Source organism: Coregonus lavaretus, assembly GCF_964263955.1.
Source record: "Coregonus lavaretus genome assembly, chromosome: 32".
NCBI lineage: Eukaryota > Metazoa > Chordata > Actinopteri > Salmoniformes > Salmonidae > Coregonus > Coregonus lavaretus.
Genome location: NC_140019.1, coordinates 1528055 through 1553066, shown reverse-complemented (window position 1 = coordinate 1553066; position 25012 = coordinate 1528055). Strand labels below are relative to the sequence as shown.

At 43.6% G+C, this 25012-nt stretch overlaps 1 protein-coding gene across 1 annotated transcript in view; it reads left to right on the top strand.

Moving 5' to 3' along the window:
• Window positions 1-24415, top strand: part of LOC311107652 (palmitoyltransferase ZDHHC2-like) — a gene marked incomplete at both ends in the record, with an annotated part of 36520 nt that extends 12105 nt beyond the window's left edge. The window contains 2 exons of the mRNA XM_084150180.1: window positions 1111-1237; window positions 24280-24415. Of these exons, the coding sequence (XP_084006306.1) occupies window positions 1111-1237; window positions 24280-24415 (263 nt within the window). The remainder of the gene's footprint in view (window positions 1-1110; window positions 1238-24279) is intronic.
• Window positions 24416-25012: the final 597 nt, after the last annotated feature.

The window sequence follows — 25012 nt, the reverse complement described above, 5'->3', positions numbered from 1 at the left end:
GTCTATGACACCAAGAACACCATCCCCACCGTCAAACATGGAGGTGGAAACATTATGCTTTGGGGGTGTTTTTCTGCTAAGGGTACAGGACAATTTCACCGCATCAAAGGGACGATGGACAGGGCCATGTACCATCAAATCTTGGGTGAGAACCTCCTTCCCTCAGCCAGGGCATTGAAAATGGGTCGTGGATGGATATTCCAGCATGACAATGACCCAAAACACACGGCCAAGGCAACAAAGGAGTGGCTCAAGAAGAAGCACATTAAGGTCCTGGAGTGGCCTAGCCAGTCTCCAGACCTTAATCCCATAGAAAATATGTGGAGGGAGCTGAAGGTTCGAGTTGCCAAACGTCAGGCTCGAAACCTTAATGACTTGGAGAAGATCTGCAAAGAGGAGTGGGACAAAATCCCTCCTGAGATGTGTGCAAACCTGGTGGCCAACTACAAGAAACGTCTGACCTCTGTGTTTGCGAACAAGGGTTTTTCCACCAAGTACTAAGTCATGTTTTGCAGAGGGGTCAAATACTTATTTCCCTCATTAAAATGCAAATCAATTTATAACATTTTTGACATGCGTTTTTCTGGATTTTTTTGTTGTTATTCTGTCTCTCACTGTTCAAATAAACCTACCATTAAAATTATAGACTGATCATGTCTTTGTCAGTGGGCAAACGTACAGAATCAGCAGGGGATCAAATACTTTTTTCCCTCACTGTAGCTGATTTTTATCTTTGCTGTACAAATGGCAGTTCAGTGAGATGGAGTAGAAGGTATTAGTCTGCAGTTGTAGCAGGCTTTTAAACAGCAAATCTCCCCACCCTTTGAGAATAACAAACTCTCATCAATCTGTTCCACAAGAGGATATTTGACAACTGATGTCTCAAAATGTTTCTTATCCATGCATTAGACTTATTAGACATTAGACTTATAGTGTTGCTATTGATTCAGCAGTTACATAAGTACCCACAACATAATGCAATGAAGTATTTCTCTCAGTTTCCTTTGAGTTATGAAACATCTAGATTGCATATGTTCTCTATGTTGCAAAACTAGATCTCTCCTCAGTTTTGGTTCAACACTGATCATATTCTATTCTATTGTTCCTCAGAGGCGTTCCGTGCGCCACCATTCCGTCATGGGGCAGATAAGAATGGCTTCAGTCTGGGCCTAAGTAAGAACTTCCGCCAGGTCTTTGGGGATGAAATTAGATACTGGCCACTTCCCGTATTCTCCAGGTATTTATTTATTTATTAGGTGTGCTTGCTGAAGGCAAAGCACAACTCTAGATTTCTTACATAGTCTTATTCTTATTCTTATTCTTATTCTTATTATTTGAAATCACTCTAGCCCTTAAACGATTTAAGCTATTAACACAAAACGAACTTCCAATGTAGATTGCTTGAGAAAATATTTTTGATAGCATCTATACTTTCTGTGCTACAACAATATTTATATGAGCTTCCAATGCATTTCAATGGCAATAACAGTGGCAAACACTTACATGGGGGGAAAAAAAATAAATTTGGGCACGCATCTACTCTTAAAGGTGCTACAAATACGATTTTTATTTTATTTTTGTAATTTCTGAAAATGTCCATAATGTATCTGCCGCTAATAGTTGAATGATAGTGTTTCACAGTATTAGTGTTTCATAGTGTTGTGTTTCACAGTGTTGTGATTAGCTGTGATATTTTCACTACTCCCTCCGAAGCTGCCACCTCTCCTTGTTCGTGCAGGCGTCGGCGTTCGTCGTCACCGGCCTTCTAGCCATTGCCGCTCCTCATTTCATAATTCCATTGGTTTTGTCTTGTTCATTACACACACATGGTTCATATCCCCTCATCAGTACCTGTATAAGTGTTCCCTCTGCCCCCTTGTCTTTGTGTGTGATTGTTTATTGTGAGGATAGTGAAGCTCAGTGGAGCTCCTTGTATTTTGTATCGCCGGGTTATTTTCCCCTGTGTACCTTGTTGGTTTAGGTGCGCCTGTTTTGCCAATTAGACTGCGTAACTCTGTTTTCCGGAATAAACCCTGTTATTCTGTGATTTACCCTCCTGCGCCTGACTCCTTCAACTCACCCATCACATAATCACACACCCGAAATGGAGTCAGCAGGAGAGGAGCACATGCCTGGAGTCATGGCACGGGTCCGGGAGCATTCGACGATGCTAGCCAGCTTGGCAGAAGCGATGGATCAGCTGGCCGACCGGATCCAGCCACCCACACCCCAGCACCCAGAGGGATGCATATATCCCGACCACTGGATTTCGACGGGACAGCTGCTCTCTGGCAGGGATTCCTCCTACAACTGGAGTTGTACTATTCAAACATCAGCCCGGCTCCATCGGAGCGGGAGAAGGTGTCCGCCCTCGTCTCCTGCCTCTCGGGGAAAGCCCTGGAATGGGCCAATGTGGTCTGGAGTGAAGGAGCCACGTGGACAACTACGGGGAGTTCGCTCGCCTCTTTCGGGCCATCTTCGATCACCCGCCCGAAGGTAGAGAGGTGGACGAGCGGCTGGTCCACGTGAGGCAGGGGACGAGGACCGCGCAGGACCTCGCCCTGGAGTTTCGAACTCTAGCGTCTGGTCCGGGTGGAACGAGCGGGCCCTCTTCGACCACTTCCGGTGCCATCTACGAGAGGACGTCCGAAGGGAGCTAGCCTGCCGGGACACCATGTTGTCCTTCAATTAACTGGTGGACATGGCCATCCGGTTGGACAACCTGTTGGATGCTAGAGGACGTCCCCCAACCCCCCAACCTGGATCATGAGCTGATGGAGCTGGGTGGAACGGCGATCCGGGAGAGCAGAGGACGACAGCGCCAGTGTCACTCTAATGGCAAGAGAGGACATTCTCCTGCACGCTGGAGGCGGCAGGCAGAGCACTCTTGCGTCACCCCAGGTATCGAACACCCACACTCGTTCAGAGCCCTCTTCTGCGCACTGTACCCTACCCGTCTACTTTCCTGATTACACAGTAGTTCCCCAGTGTAAGGCACTGGTCGATTCAGGCGCAGCTGGTAACTTTATGGACAGGTCATTTGCACATAGTCTAGGCATTACATTTGTTCCCCTATCCATTCCACTCCCCATTAGAGCACTTGACAGTCGACCACTAGGGTCCGGGTTCGTAAAGGAAGTTACAGCACCAGTCACCATGGTTACGCACGAGACCCATAGAGAGCAAGTCACCTTTTTTATTATTGAGTCTTCTGATTTCCCCAGTTAGCACTACACAACCCCACCTTTTCATGGCCGCAGAGGGTTCTCACGGGGTGGTCGCGAGAGTGTCAGGGTAGGTGTCTAGGTGTTTCCGTTGGTCCAACAACAGTGGAAAGTCCAGACACTACCTCCACCGTGTGCATTCCCCCCGAATACTTAGATTTGGTGCACGCGTTTTCTGAAACGCAGGCGACCAAATTACCACCTCATCGGGCGGGGGATTGCGCGATAAACCTCTGGGTAGACCCTGTGCCTCTCAGGAGTCATGTGTATTCCCTGACACAGGCTGAAACGGAGGCGATGGAGACATACGTTTCCGAGTCCCTGCGTCAGGGGTTCATACGTCCCTCCACCTCCTCAAGTTAATTTTTTGTGAAGAAGAAAGACGGAGATCTGCGCCCTTGCATTGATTACCGAGCACTGAACAAGGGGACAATACGTTATAGTTATCCTCTACCCCACATTCCATGTGTGATCGAGTCAATACATGGGGCGCGCTTCTTCACAAAATTAGATCTCCGGAGTGCGTTAAACCTGGTGCGTGTCCGAGAGGGGGACGAGTGGAAGACAGCATTCAGCACAACCACGGGGCATTACGAATACCTGGTGATGCCGTACGGTTTGATGCTCCATCAGTCTTCCAGTCCTTTGTGAACGAGGTGTTTCGGGACATGCTTGGTCGCAGTGCAGTGGTCTACATTGATGACATTCTGGTGTATTCCGCTATGCACGCCGAGCATGTGTCCCTGGTTCTCAAAGTGCTGGCCCGACTGTTGGAACATGAGCTTCATGCCAAGGAAGAAAAGTGTCTGTTTTTCCAACAGTCCGTCTCCTTCCTCGGATACCACATTACCACCTCAGGTGTGGAGATTGAGGGAGATCACATTTCAGCCGTCAGTAATTGGCCGACTCCAACCACGGTTAAGGAGGTACAGCGCTTTATTGGCTTCGCCAACTACTATCGGAGGTTTATCCGGGGCTTTGGCAAGGTCGCAGCTCCCATCACATCTCTGTTGAAGGGTGGGCCGTCCCGGCTCCACTGGTCTGCTGATGCTGACAGGGCCTTCAGTAACCTGAGTGTTCTGTTCACCTCAGCCCCGGTACTGGCCCATCCTGATCCATCACTACTGTTCGTAGTGGAGGTGGATGCGTCCGAGGTAGGGATAGGCTCTGTCCTATCTCAACACTCGGGCATGCCACCCAAGCTCCGCCCCTGTGCCTTCTTCTCCAAGAAGCTCAGCCCGGCGGAGCAGAACTACGACGTTGGTGATCGGGAGCTGTTGGCTGTTGTCCAAGCCCTGACCGTGTGGAGGCACTGGCTCAAGGGGGAGAAACACCCTTTCCTCGTCTGGATGGACCACCGTAACCTGGAGTACATCCGGGCAGTGAGGAGGCTGAACCCTCGCCAGGCCAGGTGGGCCCTATTCTTCACCCGGTTTGATTTTACTCTATCATACATCCCGGGTACGAAGAACATGAAGGCAGACGCACTGGCAAGGCTGTACGACACAGAGGAGAAGCCCATAGACAACACCCCCATACTCCCGGCCTCCTGTATTGTGGCGCCGGGAGTATGGGCTGTGGACGCGGACATAGAGCGGGCGTTACGCACAGAGCCATCTCCACCTCAGTGTCCAGCTGGGCTGCTGTACGTCTCTTGTCCGTGACCGTCTGATCTATTGGGCACACACGTCCCCCTCCTCTGGTCACCCAGGTATCGGTCGTACAGTGCGCTGCCTGACCGGAAAGTACTGGTGGCCTACCTTGGCTAAGGACATGTATGTCTCCTCCTGCTCGGTGTGCACCCAGAGTAAGGCACATAGGCACCTCCCAGCGGGTAAGTTACAGCCCTTACCAGTTCCACAACGGCCATGGTCCCACCTGTGTATTGACTTTCTCACTGATCTTCCCCTCTCTCAGGGTAACACCACCATCCTGGTCGTTGTGGACCGCTTTTCAAAAGCCTGCCACCTCCTTCCTCTGCCCGGTCTCCCCACGGCCCTGCAGACTGCGGAGGCCCTGTTTACTCATGTCTTCTGGCACTACGGGGTGCATAGCACTATTACAGCAACCACTTTAGTTGTTAATGATCTTCTCAATGCTTTAGACACTAAAATGAAATGTGCTGCTTTGTTTGTGGACCTTTCAAAAGCTTTTGATACTGTTGATCATGCTATTTTATTGAATAAGTTGTCCTCGATAGGCCTGAGCTCTGACGCCTGTTCATGGTTTCATGATTATCTTAGTGCTAGAACTCAGGCCAAGTCTGAATTAAGTCTGAATTTCTTGTAGTACATAAAGGTGTACCACAGGGGGCTATTTTGGGACCTGTTCTCTTCACTATTCATATAAACACTATTTGTCAATCTGTTAAAAATTGTAAACTTCATCTATATGCGGATGATACTTGTTATTTGGTGGTTTTTGAATACCTTCCTTAAAACATTCACTGAATATTTCAATAAGACTTTTAATAACACTGCTAGCTTATGTTGGGTTAACTTTCTTGAACTCCAAGCACAGATGGGACACATGGAAATGAATTTGCTTAAGCATTAATCATGCAAATACATGTATTATTTATTATGACAGAGAATCAGTGAGATTCCAACCTATAATCTTCTGTTCTCTATCCATGGAATTAGCATGCCATGTTTTTTTACACATACAAAGCTGTTCATTTTAGTCTATTCAAACACATCCCATTTCAAAGGAAACAAGCACTCATTAACCTCAGGTGTGGCCAATTAGTGGGCTTGGCCAACACATCTGAACACACTTAACAAGATAGAGGAACATTTTGTTCATGCTGAGAACAGAATGTATGTTTTTAAATAACATTCTTAGAACGTTTTCTAAACGTTACTATAGTTTTCTTGTGGTTTAATGGAAAGTTTTCTTAATGTTCTCGGAACAATTTGTAAACATGACTTTAAATAGAATCATGAGGAAATCTGTAGGAAACGTTAATGCTGAAGTTTTGAAATTCCCAAAAGCTAACTCTAAGTGTAAATATTGCCATCTCGCCATATTGCCATTGTCGCGTCACTGGTAGGAGAGAAAGTTTTGGAATTCCCAAAAGTGGCTGAATTTACCGAGAGCAGCAGTAGCTCTAAGTCAGAAAATGAATTAATGGAAGAGGAGGAAATAGTTAGAAAGCCAATAAACCTCCTGAAATATTTCATGTTTGAGCCGATCATTGCCCCAGGTCGAAAAGTTCGTTCTCGGGGCAAGAATAGCAACTGCTCTGCTTTTGCATATTTGTGATACTGAATGTTATCAGATCTTCAACCAAAACCTAATATTAGATAAAGGGAACATAAGTGAACAAATAACACAACAATTACATATTTATTTCATTTATTTCATAAACAAAGTTATGCAACACCCAATTCCCCTATGTGAAAAAGTTATACTTTTGAATCATCTGTCCATAAAACGTTCTTCCAAGAGTCTTGATGATCATCCAGGTGCTTTTTGGCAAACTTGAGTCAACTTTTTGGACGAGATGGGTCCCATTATGCCTGGCGAAAACCAAACACTGCATTCCACAGTAAGAACATCATACCAAAGGTCAAGCATGGTGGTGGTGGTGTGATGGTTTGGGGATGCTTTGCTGCCTCAGGACCTGGACGACTTGCCTTAATAGAAGGAACCATGAATTCTGCTCTGTATCAGAGAATTCTACAGGAGAATGTCAGACCATCCATCTGTGAGCTGAAGCTGAAGCGCAGCTGGGTCATGCAGCAAGACAATGATCCAAAACACACAATCAAGTCGACATGAAAATTGTTAAAAAGCAACAAATTGGAAGTTTTGGAATGGCCTAGTCAAAGTCCAGACCTAATCCCAATTGAGATGTTGTGGCAGGACTTGAAACGAGCAGTTCATGCTTGAAATCCCACACGTCACTGAGTTAAAGCAGTTCTGCATGGAAGAGTGGGCCAAAATTCCTCCACAGCGATGTGAGAGACTGATCAACAACTACAGGAAGCATTTGGTTGGAGTCATTGCAGCTAAAGGTGGCACAACCAGTTATTGAGTGTAAGGGGGCAATTACTTTTTCACACAGGGGAATTGGGTGTTGCATAACTTTGTTTATTAAATAAAAATGTAATTGTTGTGTTATTTGTTCACTTATGTTCCTTTATCTAATATTAGGTTTTGGTTGAAGATCTGATAACATTCAGTATCACAAATATGCAAAAGTAGAGAAAATTAGAAAGGGGGCAAATACTTTTTCATAGCACTGTAGCTTAGGGAAGCACTGCCATCTTGTGGAAGCAATGGTAATTACACTGAGCAGCTAGTTTGAGATCTTAGACACTCAAGTTGGCACTTTGTTTGACAAAAAGCACACATTACAAATGTATTGTAAATAAAAACAAAAAAACATGTAAAACAGGTAGTGTAGAGATGCGGTCAGATATTCAGCAGGAGGCAGAAGGTTCGGGAGCATAACTGTTGATATTTATTTACATTATTCAAGTAGTGGTATCCGATAAAGATATTTACAATATTTACAAAGCCAAACGAACTGAGTCTCAAGCAGGCTTACCCTGTCTCTATCAGGTTAGACAGGTGGGGGTGTACCAGGCTAAAGCAGCCTCCCCAGTCAATTTTCCAAAACAGAACTGAATTCCCACCTAAAACAGGGCCATCCCGGAACGTATCATAAATCATCATAACATACAAAACTGTCTAATACACACAAATTGGGCACTCAGGAGGGTCTGCTGGGATGACCCTAGAGCCAGATAGGAGTTACACAAATCATTTTTGGTAATTTCATCTCAGCCAGCAGATGAGCTCCCGTCTAACCGACCTCCGCCATCCATACTGTGGAACACTGGGCTATGTGCATACTATATAATATGTGATGGCTATTTGATGATATTGTGGAGATTGTCGACTTTTTAACACAAAATAAATTACAGACAGTGTCACCAGCAAAGCACCCCCACACCATAACACCTCCTCCTCCATGCTTTACGGTGGGAAATACACATGTGGAGATCATCCCTTCACACTTAGGCCTCTACTTCCAGCTTATACATACTATGTACATTTTATGGACACAGTCAATCTTACAATAATTATATTTTGTTTGTTTTCACTCCTGAACTTCCTCCACCCACAACATTGCCGATAATTTTCATGATGTCCATCTGGTATGCTTCTATATGCCATTTCTTTCTAACTGTGCTCTTTCACAAAAGCTCTCAACCTATAACCTATATACTTATTATGGACACAGTATGCTTTACATTAGTTATCTTGTTGTTATTAGTTGTTGTTAGTTGTTATTAGTCCCATCCTTCAGCTCCATTCAACACCTCCCATCTATCTCTTAACACCATCCATATTGGATTTCTATTTGCCATATATTTTTTCAACTGTACTGTGATGTTTCACAAAAGTTCTGAACCCTTCTATTCTCATTGTTTCTACAGATTGTAAATTGAAAATAATAGTTTTTGCAAAAATTATTATTATATTATTGATCGATTGACTATGACTTTTCAGATCACCCAGTCGTGCTATCTGCAGAGTTAGCTCCAGTTAAATATTGCAATCCTTCAGCCATTCCTGGACCTGTGATCAAAAACAAGCTACAAATGGACAATACCAAAACAAATGATCTAATGATTCTGTCTATTCGCAGCAAAATCTGCAGAGCTGGGAAGATTGTATCCCCTATATAAATAACATTCTATATGTAGCAAGAATTTTGTATAATAATTTAAATTGAAAAATTCCAAGTTTTGAATCCGGCGTTGTTTTGCGTATCAGTTCATAAACACTATGCCATGGAACCGGAATGGGGCGGCAGGTAGCTTAGTGGTTAAGAGCGTTGTGCCAGTAACCGAAAGGTCGCTGGTACTAATCCCCGAGCCGACTAGGTGAAAAATCTGTCGATGTGCCCTTGAGCAAGGCACTTAACCCGAATTGCTCCTGTAAGTCGCTCTGGATAAGAGCATCTGCTAAATGACAAAAATATAAATGTAAAATGAATCGGTACGTCAAAAAACTTCCCAACTATTTTGCAATCTATATGGGATGGCTGTCGATCCTTTGGTCCTTAAATGAAACTGGTATACTTTTTTATTTATCACAGTTTCCTTTAACCAATTATGGTCTTTAATGCAGGGCTGACAGACAAGTTCCTTACTTTTGCCCCCTTCCCCTTTCCTCTTCCATTTTTGCAGTAATGCTTGAATTATTTGGAAGTAATTTTGGGTAGAGCAGACATTTCCATATGGTTTTGTTAGCTGCATGTGCGAAATTACTCCACCACTCCTACCTATGATGTCATTTATGAAGATTATACATTTTGTAAAAAAAAATCAAAAGATTATGGTTTTTTATCAATTAGTAATTTGAGTTTAACCACAATATTTGTTGCATTATTTGTTCTATCGTTTCTGGAGGATTCAATTGAAATTGCAACCAACTTTCTATGACTTGTTTTAGAAAGAGTGATATTTGGGAGATGATTTCCTTTACAACCTCTCACTTTCAGTTATTAGAAATCTGAATAAAGGGAAAAAGGCCATTCTTGAACATGGGGGGAGACAATCTTACTAATTTGCTAGAGAACCAGTTCGGATTTAAGTATAACTTTTGTATGACTGAAGCTTTTAGTGATAGGTCTAATGCTTTAATATTTAATCATTTCTGTCCTCCGAATTCATATTCATTTTAGAAATAGGCCCATTTAATGTCATTCTGATATAAATTCAAAAACTGTTTGCTAGGCATAGGCAAGACCATAAGTAAATAGGTAAACTGGGATAATAATATAGAGTTAATCAGGGTGATTTTTCCACAAATAGACAGGTATTTACCTTTCCATCTTATCTATTTTTAATAACTTTCTATAAAAATTTATTGGAGTGAGATCATTTATTTCATTTGGGATATGTATTCCGAGTATATCCACATCACCATCAGACCATTTTATTGGTAAACTACACGGTAATGTAAAAATTGTATTTTTTAGTGATCCAATATGTAATATAGTACATTTATCATAATTTGGTTGTAATCCAGAGAGGTTAGAAAATGTATCTAGATCCTCTATGAGGCTGTGGAGGGATTCAAGTTGTGGATTTAAAAGAAAACATGAATCATCAGCGTACAATGACACCTTTGTTTTTAAGCCCTGGATTTCTAATCCCTTGATATTATTGTTGGATCTGATTTTAATAGCTAACATTTCAATGGCCATAATAAATAGATATGCCGATAGTGGACAACCTTGTTTTACTCCTCTTGACAGTTTAAAACTTTTAGAGAAATAGCCATTATTTACTATTTTACACCTAGGGTTACTATACATGATTTTTACCCATTTTATAAGAGATTCTCCATAATTGAAATGCTTCAGGCATTTATATATAAACTCCAGTCGTACCTTATCAAATGCCTTTTCAAAGTCTGCTATGAAAAGTAGGCCTGTTTCCCAGATTTTTCATAGTGTTCTATTGTTTCCAGGACTTGCCTTATATTATCTCCAATGTATCATCCATGTAAAAAACCTGTCTGATTAGAATGAATAATGTCTGACAATACCTTTTTAATTCTATGTGCTACACATTTTGCTAGAATTTTTGCATCACAACACTGAAGTGTAAGGTGCCTCCAATTTTTTTAATGGACTGGATATTTTTCTATTTCTCACTTGTATCCCGTTTCAGTAATAATGAAATCAGACCTTCTTGAGTACCATTTACAGTTGAAGTTGGAAGTTTATGAAAAAAAAGAAAGAAAAGGTATGCACTCACTTAACTGTAAGTCGCTCTGGATAAGAGCGTCTGCTAAATGACTAAAATGTAAAAAATGTTTACATACACTTAGGTTGGAGTCATTCAAATGCTTTTTTCAACCACTCCACAAATTTATTGTTAACAAACTATAGTTTTGGCAAGTCGGTTAGGACATCTTCTTTGTGCATGACACAAGTAATGTTTCCAACAATTGTTTACAGACAGATTATTTCACTTATAATTCATTGTATCACATTTCCAGTGGGTCAGAAGTTTACATACACTAAGTTGAATGTGCCTTAAAACAGCTTGTAAAATTCCAGAAAATGATGTCATGGCTTTAGAAGCTTCTGATAGGCTAACTGACATAATGTGAGTCAATTGGAGAGGTACCTGTGGATGTATTTCAAGGCCTACCTTCAAAATCAGTGCCTCTTTGCTTGACATCATTGGAAAATCAAAAGAAATCAGCCAAGACCTCAGAAAAAAAAATGTAGACCTCCACAAGTCTGGTTCATCCTTGGGAGCAATTTCCAAACGCCTGAAGGTACCACGTTCATCTGTATAAACAATAGTACGCAAGTATAAACACCATGGGACAACACAGCCGTCAATCCGCTCAGGAAGGAGACGCGTTCTTTCTCCTAGAGATGAACGTACTTTGGTGCGAAAAGTGCAAATCAATCCCAGAACAACAGCAAAGGACCTTGTGAAGATGCTGGGGGAAAAAGGTACAAAAGTATCTATATCCACAGTAAAACCAGTCCTATATCGACATAACCTGAAAAGCTGCTCAGCAAGGAAGAAGCCACTGCTCCAAAACCGCCATAAAAAAGCCAGAGTACGGTTTGCAACTGCACATGGGGACAAAGATTGTACTTTTTGGAGAAATGTCCTCTGGTCTGATGAAACAAAAATAGAACTGTTTGGCCATAATGACCATCGTTATGTTTGGAAGAAAATGGGGGTTGCTTGCAAGCCGAAGAACACCATCCCAACCGTGAAGCATGGGGGTGGCAGCATCATGCTGTGGGGGTGCTTTGCTGCAGGAGCACTTCACAAAATAGATGGCATCATGAGGAAGGAAAAATATGTGGATATATTGAAGCAACATCTCAAGACATCAGTCAGGAAGTTAAAGCTTGGTCGCAAATGGGTCTTCCAAATGGACAATGACTGCAAGCATACTTCCAAAGTTGTGGCAAAATGGCTTAAGGACAACAAAGTCAAGGTATTGGAGTGGCCATCACAATGCCGTGACCTCAATCCTATAGAAAATGTGTGGGCAGAACTGAAAAAGCATGTGCGATCAAGGAGGCCTACAAACCTGACTCAGTTACATTTACATTACATTTACATTTAAGTCATTTAGCAGACGCTCTTATCCAGAGCGACTTACAAATAGGTGCATTCACCCTATAGCCAGTGGGTTAACCACTTTACAACAATTTTATTTATTTTTTATTTATTTTATTTTAATTTTTTTAATTTTAAAAAAAAAAAAATTTTGGGGGGGGGGCTAGACGGATTACTTCATCCTATCCCAGGTATTCCTTAAAGAGGTGGGGTTTCAAATGTCTCCGGAAGGTGGTGAGTGACTCCGCTGTCCTGGCGTCGTGAGGGAGCTTGTTCCACCATTGGGGTGCCAGAGCAGCGAACAGTTTTGACTGGGCTGAGCGGGAACTATGCTTCCGCAGAGGAAGGGGAGCCAGCAGGCCAGAGGTGGATGAACGCAATGCCCTCGTTTGGGTGTAGGGACTGATCAGAGCCTGAAGGTACGGAGGTGCCGTTCCCCTCACTGCTCCATAGGCAAGCACCATGGTCTTGTAACGGATGCGAGCTTCAACTGGAAGCCAGTGGAGTGTGCGGAGGAGGGGGGTGACGTGAGAGAACTTGGGAAGGTTGAACACCAGACGGGCTGCGGCATTCTGGATGAGTTGTAGGGGTTTAATGGCACAGGCAGGGAGCCCAGCCAACAGCGAGTTGCAGTAATCCAGACGGGAGATGACAAGTGCCTGGATTAGCACCTGTGCCGCTTCCTGTGTAAGGCAGGGTCGTACTCTCCGAATGTTGTAGAGCATGAACCTGCAGGATCGGGTCACCGCCTTGATGTTAGCAGAGAACGACAGGGTGTTGTCCAGGGTCACGCCAAGGCTCTTCGCACTCTGGGAGGAGGACACAACGGAGTTGTCAACCGTGATGGCGAGATCATGGAACGGGCAGTCCTTCCCCGGGAGGAAGAGCAGCTCCGTCTTGCCAGGGTTCAGCTTGAGGTGGTGATCCGTCATCCATACTGATATGTCGGCCAGACATGCAGAGATGCGATTCGCCACCTGGTTATCAGAAGGGGGAAAGGAGAAGATTAGTTGTGTATCGTCAGCGTAGCAATGATAGGAGAGGCCATGTGAGGATATGACAGAGCCAAGTGACTTGGTGTATAGGGAGAAAAGGAGAGGGCCTAGAACTGAGCCCTGGGGGACACCAGTGGTGAGAGCACGTGGTGCGGAGACAGCTTCTCGCCACGCCACTTGGTAGGAGCGACCGGTCAGGTAGGACGCAATCCAGGAGTGAGCCGCGCCGGAGATGCCCAGCTCGGAGAGGGTGGAGAGGAGGATCTGATGGTTCACAGTATCAAAGGCAACAGACAGGTCTAGAAGGACAAGAGCAGAGGAGAGAGAGTTAGCTTTAGCAGTGCGGAGAGCCTCCGTGACACAGAGAAGAGCAGTCTCAGTTGAATGACCAGTCCTGAAACCTGACTGGTTTGGATCAAGAAGGTCATTCTGAGAGAGATAGCAAGAGAGTTGGCTAAAGACGGCACGCTCAATAGTTTTGGAAAGAAAAGAAAGAAGGGATACTGGTCTGTAGTTGTTGACATCAGTGGGATCGAGTGTTGGTTTTTTGAGAAGGGGTGCAACTCTCGCTCTCTTGAAGACGGAAGGGACATGGCCAGCGGTCAAGGATGAGTTGATCAGCGAGGTGAGGTAGGGGAGAAGGTCACCGGAGATGGTCTGGAGAAGAGAGGAGGGGATGGGGTCAAGCGGGCAGGTTGTTGGGCGGCCTGCAGTCACTAGTCGCAATATTTTATCTGGAGAGAGAGGGGAGAAAGAAGTCAAAGCATAGGGTAGGGCAGTGTGAGCAGGACCAGCAGTGTCATTAGACTTAACAAACGAGGATCGGATGTCGTCAACCTTCTTTTCAAAGTGGTTGACGAAGTCATCCACAGAGAGGGAGGAGGGGGGGGGGGGATTCAGCAGTGAGGAGAATGTGGCAAAGAGCTTCCTAGGGTTAGAGGCAGATGCTTGGAATTTAGAGTGGTAGAAAGTGGCCTTAGCAGCAGAAACAGATGAAGAAAATGTAGAGAGGAGGGAGTGAAAAGATGCCAGGTCGGCAGGGAGTTTAGTTTTCTTCCATTTCCGCTCAGCTGCCCGGAGCTCTGTTCTGTGAGCTCGCAATGAGTCATCAAGCCACGGAGCTGGAGGGGAGGACCGAGCCGGCCGGGAGGATAGGGGACACATGGAGTCAAAGGATGCAGAAAGGGAGGAGAGGAGGGTTGAGGAGGCAGAATCAGGAGATTGGAGGGAGAAGGATTGAGCAGAGGGAAGAGATGATAGGATGGAAGAGGAGAGAGTAGTGGGAGAGAGAGAGCGAAGGTTGCGGCGGCGCGTTACCATCTGTGTAGGGGCAGAGTAATATTATTTTGTTATTATCTGCAAAGCCGTTACAATTATATATTATAATTGGCTATACTTATTTCAACACTTACCATATAAAGATACAAGTTTCAAATCTATTTATTATAATATATGTTTGTAAATTTTCCAATAAAAGGTACCATAGTGATTGAGTATCCATATACAGTGGCTTGTGAAAGTATTCACCCCCTTTGGCATTTTTCCTATTTTGTTGCCTTACAACCTGGAATTCAATTAGATTTTTTGTGGGGTTTGTATCATTTGATTTGAAGATGCAAAATATTTAATAATACCAAGTCTCTTGGTGTATGTCTCTATAAGCTTGGCACATCTAGCCACTGTCATTTTTGCTCATTCTACAAGGAAAAACTGCACCAGCTCCTTCAAGTTAGATGGGTTCCGCTTGTGTACAGCAATCTTTAAGTCATACCACAGATTCTCAATTGGATTGAGGTCTGGGCTTTGACTAGGCCATTCCAAGACATTTAAATGTTTCCCCTTAAACCACTCGAGTGTTGCTTTAGCAGTATGCTTAGGGTCAATGTCCTGCTGGAAGGTGAACCTCCGTCCCAGTCTCAAATCTCTGGAAGACTGAAACAGGTTTACCTCAAGAATTTCCCTGTGTTTAGCGTCATCCATCATTCCTTAAATTCTGACCAGTTTCCCAGTCCCTGCCGATGAAAAACATCCCTACAGCATGATGCTGCCACCACCATGCTTCACTGTGGGGATGGTGTTCTCGGAGTGATGAGTGGTGTTGGGTTTGTGCCAGACATAGTGTTTTCCATGATGGCCAAAAAGTTCAATTTTAGTCTCATCTGACCAGATTACCTTCTTCCATATGTTTGGGGAGTCTCCCACATGCCTTCTGGCGAACACCAAACGTGTTTGCTTATTTTTTTCTTTAAGCAATAGCTTTTTTTCTGGCCACTCTTCTATAAAGGCCAGCTTTGTGGAGTGTACGGCTTAAAGTGGTCCTATGGACAGATACTCCAATCTCCGCTGTGGAGCTTTGCAGCTCCTTCAGGGTTATCTTTGGTCTCTTTGTTGCCTCTCTGATTAATGCCCTCCTTGCCTGGTCCGTAAGTTTTGGTGGGCGGCCCACTCTTGGCAGGTTTGTTGTGGTGTCATATTCTTTCCATTTTTAAATAATGGATTTAATGGTGCTCCGTGAGATTCTCAAAGTTCTTCATGGTGCCACTTGCTTGGTGGTGCCCCTTGCTTAGTGGTGTTGCAGACTCTGGGGCCTTTCAGAACAGGTGTCTATATACTGAGATCATGTGACAGATCATGTGACACTGAGATTGCACACAGGTGGACTTTATTTAACTAATTATGTGACTTCTGAAGGTAATTGGTTGCACCAGATCTTATTTAGGGGGTTCATAGCAAAGGAGGTGAATACATATGCCTGCACCACATTTCCGTTATTTATTTTTTCAATATTTTTGAAACAAGTTATTTTTTTCATTTCACTTCACCTATTTGGACTATTTTGTGTATGTCCATTAAATGAAATCCAAATAAAAATCCATTTAATTTACAGGTTGTAATGCAACAAAATAGGAAAAACGCCAAGGGGTATGAATACTTTTGCAAGGCACTGTAGCTGTACCATGATATTTGCATTGCTACTAAGTAACCCTCCAATTGTTCTCCACTATTCCCTCCGCTAAAGCCCCTCCCCATCCCAAGTTGGGTTGTCATCCCAGTGATCGGCATACCACCCCTGTCCCCCCGGATCCCTAGGCCCCCCGAGAGGCCAGGACCCATCCTTCGAAAACAGCACACAGTGCCACCCACTTCTTATCTTCTGTATCCCCCCCCCCCCCCCCCCCCCCACCTTGTCACAGCACAACTTATTGGCTCAAACGCATTAAGAAGGAAAGAAATTCCACAAATTAACTTTTAAGAAGGCACACCTGTTAATTAAAATGATTCCAGGTGACTACCTCATGAAGCTGGTTGAGAGAATGCCAAGTGTGTGCAATGCTGTCATCAAGGCAAAAGGGTGGCTATTTGAAGAATCTCAAATGTAAAATGTATTTTGATTTGTTTAACACTTTCTTGGTTACTACATGATTCCATATGTGTTATTTCATAGTTTTGATGTCGTCACTATTATTCTACAATGTAGAAAATAGTAAAAATAAAGAAAAACCCTTGAATGAGTAGGCGTGTCCAAACTTTTGACCGGTAGTGTATGTACAGACATATATTTTGAAAATTACCTTCTCGAGATCCTTTAGCAATCTCGAGTTGAGGACGACGTTTCTAACTTTCTCAAAAGCTGCTGATGACGTGTTCAGCCAGGGGCGTGTTTCTTCCTCTTCGGGTGTGTGTGGGGGTGGGGTTCACATCTGTTACGGGAGTCTCCATTGACCCACTGGTGCTCATTTGTGATGTGGTGAACTTCAGTGATCCATTTTCCTTTCAGCACCTGGACACTTCCACCAGCAGTGACGGCACAGTACCACTGCCCTCACCCATGGCAGTACCTGAGACAGATAGGGAACAAATGAGACACCTGAGTCATTGACTTGAATGATCGCCTCTGTCTGAAAATTCATTTGTAAAAATAAATAAAACCAAATTCATTCCTATATTGTGACAAGTTCAGGTGGTTCTGAGTTTACCATAAAATATATGACAGTACCTCTGGCTTCCCGATAGCCAACAGCTGTTTCCTCACACCTTTGGCTACTGTATGTGCCACAGGTCGTACTCATGCCAGATATGAGAATAGGAGTCCCTCAAGAGCACCCTCACACTTGGATGCCTGTCGGTGGCCAGGGTTTCAACTACGCATCCATGGGCCTGTAAGGATAATAATAAAGGCATTATTACTAAAGGTACCTAAAGTAGGCCTACACATTGCATAACAGCATTAATTGCATTTGACAAAGACAAAAAATAGGTTATAGCTTACCTCAGTGTGTTGCAGGCATCTCTCTAATCCCTCTGTCTCCAACCAGTAGATGTTCTTCAACTCGGTCACATGCACACTCTCCTGGGCGAGGATCAGGTGGGAAGCAGAGTCCAGGATGGTGTAAGTGCCAAATGATGTAGAGGCGCTGTATGTTGGTGAACTGTTGCCGCGAGATGGACACCAGGCTGAGGAGGTGACAAGTTTCCACAAATGTGGTGTGGGAGTTGTTTGGAGGGATTCCCTGCAAACAACTTTCCCACTCTGGTCTGGAACTACCACTTCCTCTTGTAGCCCACAACACACTCGGACTCCATGGTGATGGCAAAACCACTTCTGTACTGGGATGAGCTGATTACACTTGCGCCACATCCTGGCTCATGGCAGACATTAAACAGCTCCTTCAGCTTGCTATCGAAGATGATGGATTTTGCATCTTGCACACACTCTTCGATAGAAACTCCTGGCTCGCACTGCGATGATTGTGATTCTGAGCTGCTTCTCTCAGGCTCAAACAGTGAGACCTGGTCTTGACTCATCTCATTCTCACTCTTACTGTCAGTCAGCTCCTCCATGATCTGTGGTGAAAAGGGGCAGGGCTTGGTCATACACAGATGGGCATGAGCGCAGACTAGCTGTGCCTCCAGCTCTGTAGTGATGGTCCCGGTGGACCTCTTCTCCAGCTCAGCACAAGGACACTGGCACCCAGGGGTCAGTTTGGCAAGCAGTACTAACCATTCTTTCCTGTTGGTAGAAAACAAATTAAGTCAGTTGTACTAAGAACATGATGAGGCATCTTTTAGGCTATAGCTACAGTATATTCTTCAAGAATCACTGCATATACTGTATATTGTCCATTTTATATCCAAATTCCCCTCAGGAAAGACAGATTGTGGCATGAAATAAAAATAGCTTAGAAATAACACGGGTTTGCATGCAGCTACCTCCTCTGACTCCTGCACAGTCTCCACGGTCTCCTCCAGGATGAAAACCTTTTTAGGGATGACGATGTCATCCTGAAAACAAACAAACATTTTGTTACATTTGCAGAACAAAATATATCAGTTGGTTGTAAATGTGTTATGCACACAGACAAACACACACACACACAGTATGTGACATACAAATACAGGGACATTTTACAACAAACATTATGTAAACTTCAGTCTAACCATCTAATCTACACACACAGACACAGCAGAGAAAATACAGGAAGCGACATTTCTCTTTCAGCAAACTGTTAGAAATAGCGTAATACAAATCTGGTATTGGAATAAGAGAAAACATAATCAAGAGATATTCAATCCAAGCTAAATTTATTATATGCAAAATATATGTATGATAAGTATGATGGTTCGTATACGGGCTCACTGAAATACCACGCAGGGCAGACAGAGAACTGATCCATTGTTACAGGCTGTTCTTTAAATACCCTGACAGTGATAGTTCCCGCTCCTTGCTGGGCCTATCAGGGTAGAGACTGAGCGTGGTTTAGACTTACTCAGCCTATCCGTTGGCGCACAGGCTGGTCCCAGCCCCTTGGCGCTTCACTGTTGCCAGGTGTCTAGTTGTTTTGCAACTTATCCAGAAAGTCAGCACTTTTTGCAGTACACATGTCCTTGAGTATGATGGTTTAACAAAGAGGCAGTGTGTATGTGTCTGTGAGAAATACAAGTCTGTCTCACCCTACTCCCTAACATTCCTCACATGAATCACATCATGTTATGTGAAACAATTTATATCAGTACAGTACAAACCTTTTATGTTTAATCATTAATGCATTCTTTCTAAGCTAGTCATCACATCTAGATTCCCACAAAACATTGGCTATGTCAACTTCAGTCTATCTATCTAAGGTGGCGCTAACAAAATCAGGTAGCTAGCTAGCTAGCAACACTTGTTGACAGCTAACGTTACTGACTAACATTAGCTGCTGCAGGCCAAATCAAATCTCTGTCAGCATAACTAGCTGATCTTACTTTCACTGACTCGCGCTGCCTCCTCCGTTCATTCCTTGACACTGTCTGAAGTAATCGATGTTGTCGATGATGGTCGGTCAGTAACCCAAACACCGTAACTGTCAAAGTTGAAGATGGAGGGGCAAGTGGAGGGCTTCAATGTTTGACTTCTTTCCATTCGGAAACTCCCGCTTGCTACATCAAAAGTGCCTTTCATAACAAAGTCCTCCTCCGCAAAGTGCTAGCTACAGACACTGCCTTGTGAGCTGGCACGTCCTTCCTCTTCCACTTTTTCCAGTATTGTGGGTCCTTGGGATTGTTTTTGTAGCAATTAGTACAGCCTGGGGCTATACAGTTCACGTTTGAATTACTTCTCGCCATCTTCATCGTCCGCTGCTCACTCTTCGATTCACTCTCCACACCAAAACTCAATACCACAGACAATTTGCTCACTCCTACCAATGACGCATTGGTGTCAGTCGTTACTATGGCAATTTAAGATGGCACTGACCATAGGTCAAATAAACGTTGTTCAAGATCAAAATATTAAAAATAGGTTTCTATGTTACATGCACATGTTTAGTATTAGTGGATTGAATACATATTGTTGCTAAGCTTTCCTAAAGTGTTTCCGTTCCCCTTTAATGTTCTCTGAACTATTTGAGAATTATTCCCAATGTCAAACCAGTTGGAGAACGTTCCTAGAACATTACCAAAATTGAAATGAAATGTAACCATGTTTGAACTTTTAGGACACCAGGGTTAACACCCCTACTCTTATGATAAGTGCCATGGGATCTTTAGTGACCACAGAGGACACCCGTTTTAACTTCCCATCTGAAAGACAACACCCTACGCAGGGCAATGTCCCCTTCACTGCCCTGGGGCATTGGGATCTCCTTAGACCAGAGGGAAGCATTCCCAAACTGGCCCTCCAACACCACTTCCAGCAGCATCTGGTCTCCCATCCAGGACTGACTCTGCTTAGCTTCAGAGGCAAGCCAGCAGTGGGATGCAGGGTGGTAGGCTGCTGGAAAATAAAATATAATGCTCTTTGCTCTGTGTCTGAGCCCCCTGTGAAAACACTGATATTCTCAGCTAAACAGATACAGTGGGGAAAAAAAGTATTTAGTCAGCCACCAATTGTGCAAGTTCTCCCACTTAAAAAGATGAGAGAGGCCTGTAATTTTCATCATAGGTACACGTCAACTATGACAGACAAAATGAGGAAAAAAATCCAGAAAATCACATTGTAGGATTTTTTATGAATTTATTTGCAAATTATGGTGGAAAATAAGTATTTGGTCAATAACAAAAGTTTCTCAATACTTTGTTATATACCCTTTGTTGGCAATGACACAGGTCAAACGTTTTCTGTAAGTCTTCACAAGGTTTTCACACACTGTTGCTGGTATTTTGGCCCATTCCTCCATGCAGATCTCCTCTAGAGCCATGATGTTTTGGGGCTGTCGCTGGGCAACACGGACTTTCAACTCCCTCCAAATATTTTCTATGGGGTTGAGATCTGGAGACTGGCTAGGCCACTCCAGGACCTTGAAATGCTTCTTCCGAAGCCACTCCTTCGTTGCCCGGGCGGTGTGTTTGGGATCATTGTCATGCTGAAAGACCCAGCCACGTTTCATCTTCAATGCCCTTGCTGATGGAAGGAGGTTTTCACTCAAAATCTCACGATACATGGCCCCATTCATTCTTTCCTTTTGCAGTCATCCACTCTTTTATATCAACAATACAGGATTCTAAGTGCGATGTTTGTGTGATGTCAGCGGTTTCATAGACAGATAAACCTGAGTGTCATCAGCATAGCATTGAAAGTACATTTTGTTTACAGTGGGGAAAAAAAGTATTTAGTCAGCCACCAATTGTGCAAGTTCTCCCACTTAAAAAGATGAGAGAGGCCTGTAATTTTCATCATAGACATTTTTTTTTTGTGCAAATTATGGTGGAAAATAAGTATTTGGTCACCTACAAACAAGCAATATTTCTGGCTCTCACAGACTTGTAACTTCTTCTTTAAGAGGCTCCTCTGTCCTCCACTCGTTACCTGTATTAATGGCACCTGTTTGAACTTGTTATCAGTATAAAATACACCTGTCCACAACCTCAAACAGTCACACTCCAAACTCCACTATGGCCAAGACCAAAGAGCTGTCAAAGGACACCAGAAACAAAATTGTAGACCTGCACCAGGCTGGGAAGACTGAATATGCAATAGGTAAGCAGCTTGGTTTGAAGAAATCAACGGTGGGAGCAATTATTAGGAAATGGAAGACATACAAGACCACTGATAATCTCCCTCGATCTGGGGCTCCACGCAAGATCTCACCCCGTGGGGTCAAAATGATCACAAGAACGGTGAGCAAAAATCCCAGACCCACACGGGGGGACCTAGTGAATGACCTGCAGAGAGCTGGGACCAAAGTAACAAAGCCTACCATCAGTAACACACTACACTGCCAGGGACTCAAATCCTGCAGTGCAAGACGTGTCCCCCTGCTTAAGCCAGTACATGTCCAGGCCCGTCTGAAGTTTGCTAGAGTGCATTTGGATGATCCAGAAGAGGATTGGGAGAATGTCATATGGTCAGATGAAACCAAAATATAACTTTTTGGTAAAAACTCAACTCGTCGTGTTTGGAGGACAAAGAATGCTGAGTTGCATCCAAAGAACACCATACCTACTGTGAAGCATGGGGGTGGAAACATCATGCTTTGGGGCTGTTTTTCTGCAAAGGGACCAGGACGACTGATCCGTGTAAAGGAAATAATGAATGGGGCCATGTATCGTGAGATTTTGAGTGAAAACCTCCTTCCATCAGCAAGGGCATTGAAGATGAAACGTGGCTGGGTCTTTCAGCATGACAATGATCCCAAACACACCGCCCGGGCAACGAAGGAGTGGCTTCGTAAGAAGCATTTCAAGGTCCTGGAGTGGCCTAGCCAGTCTCCAGATCTCAACCCCATAGAAAATCTTTGGAGGGAGTTGAAAGTCTGTGTTGCCCAGCGACAGCCCCAAAACATCACTGCTCTAGAGGAGATCTGCATGGAGGAATGGGCCAAAATACCAGCAAGTGTGTGAAAACCTTGTGAAGACTTACAGAAAAAGTTTGACCTGTGTCATTGCCAACAAAGGGTATATAACAAAGTATTGAGAAACTTTTGTTATTGACCAAATACTTATTTTCCACCATCATTTGCAAATAAATTCATAAAAAATCCTACAATGTGATTTTCTGGATTTTTTTCCTCATTTTGTCTGTCATAGTTGACGTGTACCTATGATGAACATTACAGGCCTCTCTCATCTTTTTAAGTGGGAGAACTCCCACTGTATATCACCTAAATGTAACATGTCCTTGTTCAACCATCATAGATTGATGATGACCATGACACGATTCATTGGGATGAGTCTGGGGTATGGTGAGTGCGCAGATGGCTGATGAGACCAATCTGAGCCCGGAACACTCTTTGGCACACTGGACATGATATCTTGGTAGCAGTCTCCTGACGGTTCTGTTAATACAGGTTTTGTCTCTTGTGCTCGCTTCCCATTCTTCAGCTCTCTGAAGAAGATCTGCTTAGGGAGAAGGGTAGCAGGCATCCTGGCCACATGGCCCGCCCATTTGAGATGTGCTTTTATAAGCAGTGTGGGAATGCTCATCATGTCGGCACAGCTGAGGACTTCAGTGTCTGGGATTGTGTCCTGCCACTTGATCCTCAAGAGCTTCCTCAAAGAAAATAATATGGACCCAAAATCGACCTTGGGTAAGGATTCATTATCTAATTGTACAAACTGGAGTCTGTCTGAAAGGTAAGAGCGGAACCAAGAGAGTCTCTGACCTCAAAGACCAATATTTGTTTCTAAGCACCTGAGAAGGGTATGATGGTCAATAGTATCAAAAGCTGCGCTTAGATCGAGTAGAATGAGTATGGAGAGAGAGACATTATCAGATGCAAGTTGTAAGTCATTGGTGACTTTTATAAGGGCCGTTTCGGTACTGTGGTGAGGTCTAAAACCAGATCGATAGGATTCAAAGATTGAGTTTGTATTTATAAAATCAATTTTGGACAGTTTACTTAGTGTGAGCCTAAAATATTCCAGAGTAGATAAGGGTGTCAAATCATGGTGCTCGTGCACTATGGGCATGTTAAAGGTATTTGAGGGGTTAGTTGGTAAAGTAGAAGTTGAGGTTATTTTATCTCATTGAATCAATTTTGTCTGTAAAGAAAGTCATATAATCAGAACTGGAATATTGAGTTTGTAACAATTGGCTTTTGGTCATTTTAGCAACCGTATCCAATAGACATTTAGATTATTTTCATTAAGTTTGGACAGAGTTAATTCACATGAATTGCTTTTGGAGAAAGAAATCTGATGTTCAACAATCCAAATTTGAGTTTGATTTCTGGTAAGGTAATATATGAATAAACAGCAGCTGGGTGGCAGGGCTAAATGCCCCTGGGGCGAGTGGGCCTGCCAAGACAGTCTCAATGGGATAGGAATCAGGACGAAAACTCAACTCAGGACAAAAACTTAGCTCAGATCCCTTGAAGCTCGCAGATAACAATAAGGGACTATTTATCTGTTGAGTAACTGGGGTCACAGTTACACAATTTTTTTCACATTTACCACATTTACACAACTGAAGGTGCTGATCAAGGGATCTTGCCTAAGGTTTTTTTCTGTGTTGTGCAGTGTTGGAGAGAGCCACCAGTTCCCAATCAAAACACTGAGGGAGTCCCAAAGTCGACTGCTGAACAGCGCCCCGTCCTGGACAGAGAATGGGGCCGCAGAGGACAAAGAGAGACTGGGTGAGGGATCAACTATCTGATGGGTTATTTTCAGTGGTTAAATTGAGCCGGAGTCAAAGGCAAAGCGAGGTGGAGCCGAGCTAACCCTAACCCTAACCCTATCCCTAACTTCATGTCCACATCCTGGTTCAACCCTAACCCTATCCTCAACCACAACCCTAACTCTTACCCTAGGTTCATGTCCACATCCAGGTTGAACTCTATTTACTGTAGGCATGTTTTGTTTTTTAGGCACAAGTAACATAGAAATGGCCTTAGAAAATGAAACATAACCACAGTGAGGAATGAGGACTTGTACCTGGAAACATAGGTGAGTTGGACATTTACAGTATCTCAATATTTAAATAATATTATTATCCACGAAGCTTGAGATAAAAACAATATGATTTATATATAATGTGTCACATAATATTTATTTCATTCAACAGGTCCCAGTGTTCAGAGTGCCTATGAGAATGTGCAGTTGTGATAACATCTTACCATAACCTGTCAGCTTTCATATAATAACACACTGCTTTAGTTAATTGCTGCTTATAAGGTTTAGTTTACTGTTGTTTTTGCTCTCAACATTATCATTGGAAACAGACATTACATTTGAATCCAAGGAAACATCATTG